Source organism: Geotrypetes seraphini, chromosome 3, assembly GCF_902459505.1.
Source record: "Geotrypetes seraphini chromosome 3, aGeoSer1.1, whole genome shotgun sequence".
NCBI classification, from domain to species: Eukaryota; Metazoa; Chordata; class Amphibia; order Gymnophiona; family Dermophiidae; genus Geotrypetes; species Geotrypetes seraphini.
Genome location: NC_047086.1, coordinates 336,352,795 through 336,368,143, shown reverse-complemented (window position 1 = coordinate 336,368,143; position 15,349 = coordinate 336,352,795). Strand labels below are relative to the sequence as shown.

General features: G+C 47.2%; 1 protein-coding gene across 8 annotated transcripts in view; it reads left to right on the top strand.

Moving 5' to 3' along the window:
• The window catches only part of USP34 (ubiquitin specific peptidase 34), a 1,084,964-nt gene that overhangs the window by 481,070 nt on the left and 588,545 nt on the right, over positions 1-15,349 (top strand). For all 8 annotated transcript variants that reach the window (XM_033939082.1, XM_033939080.1, XM_033939079.1 and 5 more), the window contains 2 exons: positions 2,285-2,384; positions 2,502-2,661. In XM_033939082.1, coding sequence (XP_033794973.1) covers positions 2,285-2,384; positions 2,502-2,661 — 260 coding nt within the window. The remainder of the gene's footprint in view (positions 1-2,284; positions 2,385-2,501; positions 2,662-15,349) is intronic.

Here is a 15,349-nt window from a genome sequence, read left to right as displayed (position 1 = left end):
TGACTGTTACAAGAATTTTGGAAACCTCGGGGGGGGGGAGGAGGGCGAAGTTATAAGTCGTTCGACACTTCTGGTGACTTTTGTTTTTCAGCAAGACAAAGAGTCACTTCTTAGGCTCTTTTTTAGGCTAAAAGAGGTGACTTTTTTTTTTGGATAGCAAGATTTCCATGTTCCCAGATGTCTCGAAATCAACACAAACCAGGAAAAAATGGTTTCTAGAAATGAAACAGTTTCTGATTTCTTTGGGAGCAAAATTCCAATTAAGATAGCCATGTATGATCCTTTTGGCTCAAATGTCCTATATTTTCTTTGAGCCCTCCCAATTACAATATTTTCTTGAAGGAAAGGGAGTAATAATGTCTAGTCCCTCTAACGAGTAGCAATTAATTAGAAGATGTAACACTACTATATTTTAGTTGTTTTTTTTTCTTTGCTTATTGTTAACTAAATCATTCTCTCCGATGTGTAAATTGCCTCCCTTAAATAAGGACTATGTAAGAGTCTTGAATATTGTTTAAAGATCTAGGGATTTTATTTTCTTTTGTTGTGTTATGTGGCAAAGTCTTTTTTTCTATATACAGTGGTACCTTGATTTGGGAGCATAATTCGTTCAGAAGCATGCTCGTAAACTAAAGCGCTCGTATATCAAAAGCGAGTTTCCCCATAGGAAGTAAGGGAAACTCGGATGATTCGTTCCACATCCCAAAAACAGAACCCCCCCCCCCCCCAAGGCCACTGGCACTGCTCGGTTCCATCCCACCCCAGGAACCGGTTTCTCTCCCCCCACAGCCCACTCCCAAATCATTGCCTCTAGCAACACCTAGCAAGGTACAAAGAGGTAGTGCAGAGGAAGAGAGGGGTGCGTGTGTGCGCAGCACATTGTGATTCTCCTCATCTCATACAGACTAATGGCTGCACACAATGTTCTCTCCTCGACGCCCTGGCAGCAGGACAAGTCCAGATGTAGGGGAGTTCATCCGAGGCAACCACAGCGAGTCACACGAAAGTGAGCAGGGCTGCTCAATGCTGGGTTGCTCCGGGGGGACATTGAACATCTGTGCATGCTCAGGGCCTTTTGGCTCCCACCCTCTCTGAGATTCTCAGATGCTCAAGGCCCCAGAGTAGTCCAGCATATAGCATCAGCAGCAGGCTCTTTCAGCACCAGCACGTCCTGTGGGTTGGTGCGTGCCAGTGCCTGCTGGAGGTAAAGGTTTGGGGTTGGGCCGCGGGGGGAGAGAAGCCGGTTCCCGGGGTGGGGTGGGGTGGTGTGACACGCTTGCTTATCGAGTCAGCGCTTGGTTTGTGAGTTAAAGTTTGCTTGAGTGTGTTGCTCGTTTTGCAAAACACTCGCAAACCGCGTTACTCGCAAACCAAGGTTTGACTGTATATAAATTTATTTGAGATGTGTGTGTGTGTGTATATATATATATATATATATTTTATTTAAAAAATATATATATACGTATATATATATATATATATAAATTTTATTTAAAAAATATATATATACGTATACATACTAATTAAAGTAAAGATCCTTAGAAATTTTTCATATGTTTCAGGTAAAATATATTGGACAATAATGATGAAAAACAAGTGCAGACTTTTTTTCTTTTCTTTTTTAAACCTGTTAAGGTAAAGGAGAGTACATGTAGAGAGCATCAGATAGAAACACCATGTTCCAAATTTATGTGCAAAACACATAAAGGGAATTCTATAAATTAGATGGTTATATTTATGCAAACATTATCCCTGTAAATGTTTAAAATAATGACATATGCATCCAAGTTTTCTACCTAAATGCTATTCTTCAATTACCCACTCAACTTACATAGAGTGTATTTGGGGTGGAGGGAGAGGCATACACAGGAATGGATCATGTTCCATTTATAACTGCCATGTGTCCCTGCTGCATTTAAGCATCTACACTTATACCAGTTCTGCTTCCGATGTAGATATGGGAGCCTAGATCTTAGGTGCATTGATACTGGGTTGTTCTTATTTTCCATAGCAAAACCTAGGCACCTGGGTTTTATTATTGAATAGGTTCCTACTACATGGACATTAGACACCTAAATGGTGGCAGCCAGTTACAGAATTGCCCCCAAATTATTTATTTGTCATTGCAAGACTATATTTTTATTTAATCATAGTAAGGAAATTTAAAATTTGCATGCAGATTTAAAATTAATAAATTTCATTAGCGTTATTGTACAAACACAGAAGTGAAAAATGAAAATGTTTATTAAATTGTACTCAAAAGGATTTTCATCTTATCTTTCAGTTGTGTGGCATGGATCAGTTCTGGGGGATTGCTTTAAGAGCACAGTCTGGCGATGTCAGTCGAGCTGCTATCCAGTATATCAACTCCTATTACATAAATGGTAAGAATCTGTCCATTCTTTAATTGAAATAAAGTACAGTAATTAAAACAACATATCTTTCTCTGTACTAATATCAAAGTATCTCTTGTTTTTTTGTTTTGGAATGTCTGTGTGCAGGTAAAACAGGTTTGGAAAAAGAACATGAATTTATTAGTAAGTGTATGGAAAGTCTTATGATAGCTTCTAGTAATCTTGAACAAGACTCTCGGTCCAGCCTCACTATTATAGAAAGGGGACTTCTGATGCTTAAAACACACATGGAAGCTTTTAGAAGAAGGTAAGGTGTATATATATTTATAATATAAATAACAAATATATGGGAGACTGCAAAATAATAGTGATTTGTTATAAAGTTTTCTTATATGCACAAAAAAATTAGCTTTGATAAAATGTCAATTCATTGGAATCAGTAGCAAGTGGGATTATCTTTCCAATATGCTCTGGCTTGACTCTAATGCCTTTCGTCTTTATCATACTTTTAAACTGCCTAACTAATATTTAAAGTTCAATAGGAATGTCAGTCTTGAAACACTAGCTTTATGCACCTTGACCCGCAGGTGTGTGTAGAGAGCCTCATTGCATTTTTGCGCTCTGCCCCCCTTCTTCCTGGGCTGTCCTGTACTCCTCAGTTATTCTCTCTACACATAAGGTGGTAGGAGCCTGTTTGTTCTGTTCATGTTTATTTCTTTATTTTTCAGGCATTTTTATCATCCGGTTGAGAGTCTTTTCAGTGCTGTAAAGGTTCCTGGTCTTGGGTTGTCTCTGGCTGTAGGAGAACAGACTTTCAGGTCAGAAGTCTGTAGTCAAGGGCCTGCCTGCATTGCAGGGCACCTGCTTGGTCAACCTGCACTAATGGTTTGGAAACTCGGGTACCAATCCTTTGGGAGCACAACTCGCCCAGGTTCTGTCCAAAGTGGGCTTGAGCGCAGGTTGATCAGCTCTGTAATGGTTTTCCAGGATCAGAGCTGACTAAGTTCCTCCCCCCGGTGCATGTGAGTTTTGGTAAGGAATTGAGGTCTGTCATACCGGAGGGAGTGGGGCAGTTGGAAGAATCAAACAGTCTGGTTTTCCAGCTTGCCTGAGGCAGAGATTCTTCATTTCAGGTGGCTGCAGTGTTGGCCTATGCATCTCCCAGCACAAAGCCATTGCATAGTGAGTATAGGGCTGACAGCCCATAAAATAAAATTAGATGGAGTGGGGGTCTCCAAGACTGTTTTTTTGGGGGAGGGTTCTGGGTCTCCCATCCCTAAAATCCTAAATTCACTTGGTTTTGACCCCCAAGTGAATGGCCCAGTGTATCTCCCAGGGGCCATTTTTAGAGCCTAAATTTCTGTTGCAGTAGCCATCTTGGATTTCCAAATTTTTGAATAAAAGCCTCAATCTGCCTCAAAAAACTTTGGTTTTGCTCAAAATCAGGTTAGATGGACTGCTTAGGCCAGAATTCTCTGGATTCATGCCAGATTTGTGGTGGATGGCTGGCTGGCTAAGGACCATCCATGTTCTACATGCAGCGCAGCACTTAAGAGGTGGTCTTGGCCTCCTCTAGACTCTCTGGTGGTTTGGGTTCCCAGGCAGTCCGGGTTCCAGGTAGGAAATTCTAGTAGGGGCTGTGGAAATGCTGACTGTGCGGCCCCAGTGAAGTGCAGTCGTGCCATGGAAACACGTGCGCACAAAGAGGCCTTTGGGACGTCCTGGTCAGGGTTTTGCTCCCAAATTTGTCGGTATGATATACGAAACGTACTTGAATTACAGTGGCTGCATTAACCCCTCGAGGGTTTGGCAGCTGTAGTGCTGGGATTTTCTCCCACTCAGAGCACCTGTGCCGTGCAGCAAAACCATGCTCCAATGACGGGGTCCAGTTTTATGAAAACTGTGAGGAAGAGAATTTGGTTTCTATGCCATTAGTCTCTCAGTCGGGGTCCTTATTAGCAGGTGATATGGCCTTCCACTTGGAGATTGCTCAGATAGTGGCCTTGGATCTGGAAGAGGACCCAACATTGCACAGGGTTTTTAAGCCCTCACCGCTATTAGAGGTAATCACTGAGTCTTTCTCAAAATTAAAGATAGAGCAGCTCCAGTCACTTTAGCTCAGTGCTAGCTGATGAGCAGCACAAAACCTTAGACTAGGTGCTTTCCCTCACACCCAGACATCAGTAAGATACTAATGGAGCATTGGGTAGCAAAGGCCATGATAAAGCTGTATCCCTTGGATGCCGTATTCCAACAGCTTTTCATCTCACCTAAGGTGGATTTCCTGGTTGTACAAGTTACCAAGCGTACCTCCCTCCCCAGCGTCGGGCTGGATTTTGTCCAAAGGAGACAATTTGAAGTTGTGTCATAGAGATTAAAGGCAGCAGCAGTGGCGTTCTACATCACGCAGGCATGCCACTCAAAGTAACGGCAGACCTCAGCAGGGGAGAATGACATCGGCACTCAATTCCTGTTGGAGGGAGTGGATTATGTGGCAGACACAATGTATGATCTGTTCAGAGTACTCAGCAAGGTCTCTGCATACGTTATCTCCACCCATAGAATGCTGTGGATTAGATAGTGGGCGGGAGATTCTGCCTCTAAAGTGACTCAGAATAAATTGTCTTTCAAGGGTCAGTTGCTCTTTCATATAGGACTGGACATATACCAATCTCATGGCTAGAATACAGGATCGTAAACCCAAGTATGTACCAAATATCTTACCAGAGACCCCTAGGGGGTCTGCTTGAGGTATGTTTTGTGGCTGTTTTGTATCAGTACTCAGTGAGGTCTTCAACCCAGTGATCCTCCCAGAGCTCAAGTCAGAGTTTTGGGGGGGAACTAAATGTCACTCCGTATTGGTGAGGGGTGAGTAATTTCACTATACCAATAATATCCACTATCTTACCCACATACAAAACAATGTAATACTGCTGCATTCCTACTTAACACCTTCTAGAAACTCCAAAATTTGGAAGAAAAAAGGCCTCAGATGGGCTTCATAGGCCAAAAAAGCTCCCAATGCATGCTCAGTTTAAATCTTACAGTTGTAAGAATACAAGAATAACTTTACTGGGGCAGACCAATGGTCCATCAAGCCCAGTAGCCTGTTCTCATGCTGGCCAATCCCGGTCCCTAGTACCTGGCCAAAACCCAAGGAGTAGCAACATTCTATGCTACCGATCCAGGGCAAGCAGTGGCTTCCTCCATGTCTTTCTCAATAATAGACTATGGATTTTTCCTCCAGGAAATTGTCCAAACTTTTCTTAAAACCAGCTACAATACCCATTCTTACCACAACCTCTGGCAGTGCATTCCAGATCTTAACTATTCTCTGAGTGAAAAAAAATTTCCTCCTATTGGTTTTAAAAGAATTTCCCTGTAAGTGAGTGTCCCCTAGTCTTTATAATTTTTGACAGAGTGAAAAATCGATCCACTTGTACCCATTCTACTCTATTCAGGATTTTGTAGACTTCAAGCATATCTCCCCTCAGCCGTCTCTTTTCCAAGCTGAAGAGCCCTAACTGTTGTAGTCTTTCCTCATACGAGAGGAGTTACCATCCCCTTTATCATCTTGGTCACTCTTTTTTTAACCTTTTCTAGTACCGCTATATTTGAGATAAGGAGACCAGAATTGAATGCAATACTTCAGTTGAGGTCGCACCATGGATCGATACAGAGGCATTATAATATCTTTAGTCTTGTTAATTATCCCTTTTTTAATAATTCCTAGCATCCTGTTTGCTTTTTTGGCATATTGGATGGAAGGTTTCATCGTATTGTTTATGTTGACACCCAGATCCTTTTCTTGGGCGCTAACCCTCAAGGTGGACCTTAGCATCCGGTAACTGTGATTCGGATTATTCTTCCCAATGTGCATCACTTTGCATTTGTTCACATTTAATTTCATTGCCACTTGGATGCCCAGTGTTCTAATTTCCTAAGGTCTGCCTGCTATTTTTCACAATCCATATGTATTTTAACAACTTTGAACAGTTTAGTGTTTTCCTAGTTCAATTTTCCAAAGACACAAAGGGTGAAATTCAACATAGCAGCACAATGCAGGCAAGTCATCCTCAAAGCCATGGACAGCAAGAATAGAAAACCATCTTCCGCTGGTCATTCAACAGCTGTTTCCTGCGGCATCTTCACATCAAACCGCAAGTCCAGTTTTCGTGTAGAAGCAAAAGCAGAGAGAGCTAAATGTTCCCAATCTTCTGGAGATCATGTCTCAGGGCCCCCCAGAAAGCAGTTATGATGCCAAGATAGCAGCTGTAACCCCCAGGATAGGAAGAAGGTTAACGGCTTAATGAGAGGAATGGGCAAAAGCCACCACAGACCGCTATGTGCTGGACATTATTCAGGAGGGGTACAATCTTGAGTTCTTCCATCCCCTCCCAGAGCTGTTTATAGACTCCCCAGTAGGAAAATTGGAAAAAGAGGTCAAGGTCCAAGCCAAAGTGCAGATTCTATTAGACCTGGCAGCTATTGAGGCCGTACCGGACTAATAATCAAGATTGGGCAGATACTCCATATACTTCATTGTGCCCGAAAGGGACTCAGAAGATTGGAGGCTAATTCTGGTGCTGAAATCGATAAATGCTGCCCACAAAGTCCCACGCTTCCAAATGGAAAAAGGTCGGTCATTGCCTCAGTGTCACTGGGGGATTTTCTGGTCTCTAGATCTAATAGAGGCCTATCTACATATTCTTGTAAAATCCCGCTCTATTCCTGGCAAGTGAATTGTGCATCTGTGGTCACCTGACAGCTTGTTGGAAGCCTCATTTACATAATGTTTTTAGTCAGGACAGCCCTCAGGAATCCAGTTGCATTCCTACAAGCTAGACAGTAAGAGCTTATCTCTTCTGCTCGTGTTATTTTTCTTTAAACTTAGTCCTTTTAGTCGCGCTTTGCTCCTTTGAGCTGCAGAGGTTCCCAGCAGGGACAGCTCTGGCTGTGGGAGATTACAGATTTTGAGATTGAGTCTGTTTCCAGGGGGTTGGCTGTCTGGCAGTGCACCCCCTAGACCATTGGTTCCCAAACCTGTCCTGGAGGACCCCCAGGCCAGTTGGGTTTTCAAGATAGCCCTAATGAATATGCATGACAGAGATTTACATATAATGGAGATGCCAGGAATGCAGATCTGCTCCATGCATAGGGGCTATCTTGAAAACCCGACTAGCCTGGGGGTCCTCCAGGACAGGTTTGGGAACCACTGCCCTAAACAGTTTGAATGTTTAGAACGAGACTCTGGGATCTTTCCCTTGGGAGCTTGCTCACCCCAGGTTCGTCCGCTAGTGGATCTGAGCATAAGCTGCATAGTATTCGGGATAGGAACTGTGTTCCTATGTGGGTGTGTCCATTGGTAGCAGAGGTCTCCCGCCGGTTGAGTCAAACTGGAGAGGCAGTCAGAAGACTAGCAGTATAGTTTGCATGCTTGATGAGACCGAAGATCTCCCTGTAAGCGGTTTTAGCTTCCTTTTCTGCAGCATTCAGCACAGGGCTGACAGCCTGTTTTCAGCAATTTGGGGGGGGTTCTCCAAAAGTGAGTTTATCCCAGGACAAGCAGGCAGGTATTCTCACTAATGGGTGACGTGATCCAATGGAACCCCGATGCGGACGCCTCACAAGCATTTTTGCTTGATGAAACTCGAAGTTTCGAGTCGCCCGCACCGCGCATGCGCGAGTGCCTTCCCGCCCAGACCAGGGCACGTCTCTTCAGTTCTTACTTTTCCGTGGAGCCGAGAAGTCCGTCTTTGACTCTCTGCGTGAAGATTTTTCACTTGTGCCTTCTAAAGTCCGCGGTTTGGGGTTCTTTTTCTCTCAATCACTGATTTTCGTCATTCTTGTTTTCAAAAAAAAAATTTCTTTCATCCGTCTGACCGGGCAGGCCACATGGCCGTAGCCCTGTGGCTTTGATTTTGCGGCGGAACTTTTCCGGCCTATGTCCCGGCCTATCACCGGTTTTAAAAAGTGTGCCAAGGGCCAGCGTGCGATTTCGCTCACGGACCCTCATCGACGCTGTGTTCGGTGTCTCGGGCCTGAACACCTTCCGAAATCGTGCCAGCCTTGCTCCACACTCACTGCACGTGCTTTCAAGCGCCGTTGCGTCTTGTGGGAGTCGCTGTTCAGCACGGAGTCCTTGACGGAGCAATCGTCATCGAAAGGCCCCTCACCTTCGACTTCGTCCGCTGCTCCTCAGCCTTCCACCTTTGCGGCGCCGTGTCTCATCAAGCCTGCATCGTTTGTGCCGGCCCCCGACTCCAGCGCCTTCCAGCGATGCCTTCCTCAGTCTCTTCAGATCAGGTAGCACAGCAGCCAATTCCACGGTAGTGCTAAAAGTGGCCAAGGCTTCTAGGCCCAAGCACTCACACACTACCCCCGAAGAACGCAAGGCCCGTGCAGGCAGTCCCATTGCAGATGCGGATCCGTCCTTGCCGGCCTTGTTCCAGACCTTGTTAGAGAAGCAATTCATCGAGCTCTTCACCACCATTGGGCCTAAGCTTCTCTCACAAATCCAGCCTAGGCACGGGGAGGCCTCCCACAAGGTCGAGCCACCTCCAGTGCCTCAGCGATACACACACACTCTACAGGGAGCAGAGTCTCTGCGAGTGTCTGGTCTGGCTTCGGCGCATGCATCGCAAGGAGCACAGTCTTTGCCCATGCCTCCATTGGAACCGATTCACTCGATGCAAGGAGCAGAGTCTTTGCGAGTGCCTCCATTGGAACCCATCCACTCGATGCAAGGAGCAGAGTCTTTGCGAATGCCTCCATTGGAGCTGATCCATCCGATGCAGGGGTTTGAGTCCCTACGAGCACCCCGGGGTGATTCCAGCCATCCACCTGTGCTTCGATCAACTGCTTCCAGCCCCATCCACTACCTAGGGGCCTCAGCGAAGACCCATTTGCCTCGTTCATCGAGGCTGATATCCAAGCACGGTGCACATCGGTCTAGGCATTCATCGAGGCACTCGTCCAGGCATGCCTCGCCTCATCGGAAGCAGCCTTTCCTCGAGTATTCTCCACCGGCTACTTCACCTCCTCCGATGCCAGAGCTCGAGGACACGATGGGGTCTTTATCACCACCACGTTCCCCGTCCTCATTGGATCCCGAGGCTTCGACGTCCTCGAGCCCGTCTCGAGGCCCTGCTTTGGCTGACCTGCTGTCGTTCTCCTCCTTCCTTCGACAGATGTCAGACGACCTGGACATCCACCTGGACACAGGTTCCAAATTCTCCAAGGAATACCTGGAGACTAGGCACCTCCCTCAACCACCTGCTGAACCCCTCAAACTTCCTCTTCACAAGTTGCTGGATCAGACCTTTATGCGGTGCCTTGAAACACCTTATTCCATCCCCGTCGGGCAAATTGGATACCAGGTACCGCACGGTGCACCACAAGGGGTTCGATGGTTCCCAACTCTCCCATCAATCCCTCTTGGTGGAGTCCTCACTGAAGTGTTCTCATCCCTCCCAGGTCTACGCTGCCGTCCTGGTAGAGAGGGCAAGACCATGGACTGCTTTGGCAGGAGGATCAATCAGAACTCCATGATGACATCCAGGGTTCTGAACTACAACTTCCATTTTGTCACATATTTCGAGTTCTTCCTGTCGGTACTCCAGAAGTTCTCGCCCTATGTGGACCCCAGGGCACAGTCCAAGTACCAGGAGGTTCTGGCCTCGCTGTCCCAGCTCAGTTTATAGCTGATGCAATCATCCTACGATGCCTTTGAGCTCTCGGCTCGGGCTACAGCGTGTGCAGTGGCTATGTGCTGGCTGGCATGGCTCAGGACCATCGATATGGACCCTAATCTCCAGGACAGGCTTGCCAATGTTCCATGTGTTGGTACCGACCTCTTTGATGAATCCATCGAAGCCGTGACCAAGAAGCTCTCGGACCATGAGAAATCCTTCCAATCCATCCTGCGTCAGAAACATAAGCCTGATCCTCCTCGCCCATCATGCCCACCATTAGTATACCAGCGGCATTACCCATCTAAGCAGGCTTTCCCCATCCGACAGCCTGTGAAGTGGCAGCATTCTTAAAAACAGCAGCAAAAGCCTCAGCCTTCCTCCGTCCCTAAGGCTCCTCAGCCCTTTTGACTGTCTCATAGAGGACGTAACTTCAGTCGTCCTGCCATTCTCAGCTGCTCCACCAATTGGAGGTCGTCTCCATCACTTTTACCATCGATGGACGACTATTATCACCGACCTCTGGGTCCTTTCCATCATCAGGGAGGGATACCCTCTCTAGTTCGATCGAGTACCCCCGGAACATCCTCCAAGAGAGTATCCTTCCAGCTTGACCCAGACCGCCCTTCTTCTCCAGGAAGCCCAGGCTCTATTACAGCTCAGAGCTGTCGAGCCGGTTCCTGTGTCTCAACAGAACAGGGGTTTTTACTCCCGGTACTTCCTTGTTCCGAAGAAGACGGGCGATCTGCGACCCATTTTAGACCTCAGGGTGCTCAACAAGTTTCTGGTCAAAGAGAAGTTTTACATGTTGACCCTGACATCCCTGTATCCCCTCCTCGAGCAGAACGACTGGTTATGCTCTCTGGATCTCAAGGAGGCCTACACTCACATTCCCATTCATCCGGCCTCACGCCAATACCTCAGATTCAGGGTGGGACATCTTCATCTCCAATACCGAGTGCTTCATTTCGGCCTGACCTCATCACCCAGAGTCTTCACCAAGTGCCTGGTAGTAGTTGCCGCAGCACTCAGGAACCACAGCCTCCAGGTATTCCCCTACCTGGATGACTGGCTCATCAAGGATTCCACGTCCCAGGGAGTCGTCCTCGCGACCCAGAAGACGATTTAGTTACTGCAACATCTAGGGTTCGAGATAAACTTCCCGAAATCCCATCTACAACCTTCCCAGACTCTTCCCTTCATCGGAGCTGTTCTGGACGGTTCACGGAAGTTTCGCCCCCCACATTTCGCCCCCAGCAATTCGCCCCTCACATTTCGCCCCCCACATTTCGCCCCCAGGTATGTTTCGCCCCCGGAAGTTTCGCCCCCACACATTTCGCCCCCCGGATGTTTTGCCCCCACACATTTCGCCCCCGCACATTTCGCCCCCGTCTTTTACAAAGACGCATTGGGCTAGTTTAGCGCTGGCCACTGCGGTATTAGCTCCAACGCTCATAGGAATTCTCTGAGTGTCGGAGCTAATCTTGCCGCGGGCTGGCGATGGGTGGGGGGGGGGGAGGGAAAGAAGCCTAACGCAGCTTTGTAAAAAGGAGGGGTGAGCTAGGTCCTAAATCCTATCCCCGTCACGTTTTGGTGCTAGTTGTTGCCTTGTATTGCAAGAGTTATGCTTTCTTGGGCTAGGCTGCAGTAATCCTTTTATAAATACACCTGCAGTCGATAAATGTGGCCTTCCCAATGCCACAGGCTAGCCCCACCCAGGTTTAACAATTGAGAAAGCAAATTACCCTGTTAACCGAGTTGTAAACTTAACTGCCTCTTGTGACAGAAAGCAATTGACCTGAAAAGTTCCAGTCCTGGGCCCCATTGCTCGCAACCTAATGCTGGTTTTGGAGCTGATTAGCACCACTGCTAATCTGCGCTGAATGTTCAGAGGGCAGGGTATTTCAATATAGTCACGGTTTGAAATATTCCAGGCGTCTCGCTCTCTTCCCTCCCCAAGGTCTAGCTTCTCGCCCCTTCAACCTCTTGTAGATCTCTGCACCACTTAGCCCTCCCTCACTCCTACAAATAGCCAAGACACTCTTCTCTCTCCAGGCCCACCCCTTTGATCTGCCTCCCATCCCCTTGTTTCCCTCTCTCCCCCCCAGGGCCTAACTAGGTACTGGATCCAGTGTGGGGGGGGGGGGCCTTCATGGTAGGAGTACAGCCCTCTCACTTCTGCCTTCTAAAATGGCTGTTGTCCTCTTGCAGCAGCTAATGGTATTAACAGGAAGTGCCGTGAGCAGCTGCGAAAGGTCATGGCAGCCATTTGGGAAGGCAGGAGCGAGAGGGCCATGCTCCTGCCACAAAGATCAATGCTGGACTGCTAGGTACTTTGATAGGTCTCAGGGGGAGGAGGGGGGGGCATGGGACATGTGGCTCACAAGCTGTATGTTGCCGACCCTATCTTAGACGCAGAAAGGGGAGGTGGGAAGGGAGACAAAGTTAGAGTGAGAGAGAGAGAACGGAGGAACGCTCAGGGGCGAAATGTGCAGTACACATAATCCAACGCTCAGGGGCGAAATGTGCGGGGGCGAAATGTATGGGGGCAAAACATCCGGGGGGCGAAATTTGTGGGGGCGAAATGTGTGGGGGCGAAACATACCTGGGGCGAAATGTGAGGGGCGAATTGCTGGGGGCGAAATGTGGGGGGCGAACCTTCCGGATCCCGTTCTGGACACTACCCAACTCAGATCGTTCCTCCCTCCCGAAAGGCAGGAAACTCTCCTCCATCTTTGCCACTTGGTGTCCTCTCGCCCGTCCAACTCAGCGAGACATATGATGGTTCTCCTAGGCCACATGGCCTCTACAGTTCACGTGACTCCTTTTGCCAGACTTCACCTCAGGATTCCCCAGTGGACCCTGGCATCTCAGTGGACGCAGATATCCGACCCTCTGTCCCGACACATCCGGGTCACTCCTGCTCTGCAACAGTCTCTTTGCTGGTGGATGCTATCCTCCAATCTATCCAGAGGTCTGAGGAGGAGTTTCTAGGTCTTTCCATCAGACCCCACTCCTCCACATGAAAGGAGAACATCACCACCCAAAGAGTTCTCCCTTCTCAATTTTGTCAGGGACAAGGCTGTCTGTCCCTTTTGAGTTAGATACTAAGGATGAATCTAGGGCTCAGTTATCCTTCAGTTTGAACCCCATGTACAGAATCTTTAAAAAAATGTATAGATGATCTAAAGGAAATCAAGATGGCATCGGGGGAGGGGGAGGTGCACTGAGTCTCAGCACTGCTGTCACAATGGGGAAGAGAAAGGTTAAACATAAGATCTATCCACTGGGTCCTGCAAAGCTTCTCTTTATGAAGCAGATGACTTTGGGGGCTTGTAGGCTATAGCCCTATACAGAGTGATCTTTGGACTTGGGTAATCCTGTTTGTTTTGCCTCATTAAGCCCAATGTTACTTTCAAAGCTGCTGTAACCTGGAAGCTGTCTGCTGAGCTACTTGGCTGTAAGGCCTACTCTCAAGAAGAATTGTGGAGGTATGGCTTTGGAGGACCTACCGTTGGCAGCATCTTCATCTTGTAGAGGTGGGAGAGGCAACTTGGGTGTTTCTGCAATGTTGGGGATGACCTTGTAACAGCATAGCTCCAGGATCTGAGGGCTATGTTCTTATAAGAACATAAGAACATAAGCAGTGCCTCCGCCGGGTCAGACCATAGGTCCATCCCGCCCAGCAGTCCGTTCCCGCGGCGGCCCGAACAGGTCACGGCCTGTCTGAGTCACCAGAAGGGGCCCCCTTGCCACCTTGGTTTCCCATTGAGTCCTATCTTCCCATCGAAGTCCTAACCCTCCGGTCTTGCACATGCACGACCTGGTTGGATTTCTATACTTATTACCTGGTTAGCTTTCTATACCTGTGTTACATCCCAGAACCTCTCTCAGTATCCCACGATCCCCCTATCCCTCAGGAATCCGTCCAATCCCTGTTTGAATCCTTGTACAGTACTCTGCCTGATCACTTCCTCCGGTAGCGCATTCCAAGTGTCCACAACCCTTTGGGTGAAAAAAAACTTCCTTGCATTTGTTCTGAACCTATCTCCCTTCAGTTTCTCCGAATGCCCCCTCGTGCCTGTTGACCCCTTCAGCCTGAAGAATCTGTCCCTATCCACCTTCTCTATGCCCCTCATGATCTTGAAGGTCTCTATCATATCTCCCCTGAGCCTCCTTTTTTCCAGAGAGAAGAGCCCCAGCCTATCCAACCTCTCGGCGTATGGGCAGTGTTCCAGCCTTCTTACCAGTTTCGTTGCTCTCCTTTGAACTCTCTCAAGTACCGCCATGTCCTTCTTGAGGTACGGCGACCAATATTGAACACAGTATTCCAGATGTGGACGCACCATCGCTCGATACAATGGCATGATGACTTCCCGCGTCCTGGTTGTTATGCCCCTCTTTATGATGCCCAGCATCCTGTTGGCTTTTTTCGAGGCTGCTGCGCACTGTGCAGATGGCTTCAGTGATGCATCCACCAGCACACCCAAGTCTCTCTCAAGACTGCTGTCTCCCAACAATGCCCCCCCCAATTTGTAGTTGAACAACGGGTTCTTTTTCCCTATATGCATGACCTTGCATTTTTCCACGTTAAAGCGCTTTTGCCATTTGTTTGCCCAGTCTTCCAGCTTGTCCAGGTCCCTTTGCAGGTCCTCACACTCCTCCCTGGACCTAACTCTGCCGCACAGTTTGGTATCGTCTGCAAATTTTATAACCTCGCACTTTGCCTCCTTTTCCAGGTCATTGATAAATATGTTGAAGAGTAACGGCCCCAGCACCGATCCCTGTGGCACACCGCTCGTGACTCCCCGCCAGTCAGAGTATTGTCCCTTTACTCCGACTCTCTGCAGTGTTTTGTTTTGTTTTGTTTTATGTTTGGTTGGCAAAACTTTTTTATTGTTTGAACTCAAACAATTAATGATGTTTTTCTGAGAGCAGGAGAATTTCCACTAGCTAATTTCATGAGTTCTATAACCAGCTGCTGATGTATCTCTGCACTCCCTTCTTTACTGTGTTATGTTTCCTGGTTATAATTTTTGTATTGGTTTCCATATAGTAGTATAAGATTTGAATTTTCCATATAGTAGTATAAGAATTGGTTTAATATGTTTCCTAATTTTTATTTATTTCATTCATGATACGAGGATGGTTTGAAAAATTTGGTAAAAAAGCAAATTAAACAATGTAGTCTCCATCGAGGACTAAACACTTAGCCCAGCAAGTTTCCAGTTTTTTTATAAACTAGTTTTTCTACAATACAAAAAAACTGGATGTAGACTAAGTTGTTTTACTTACTTTTTTACC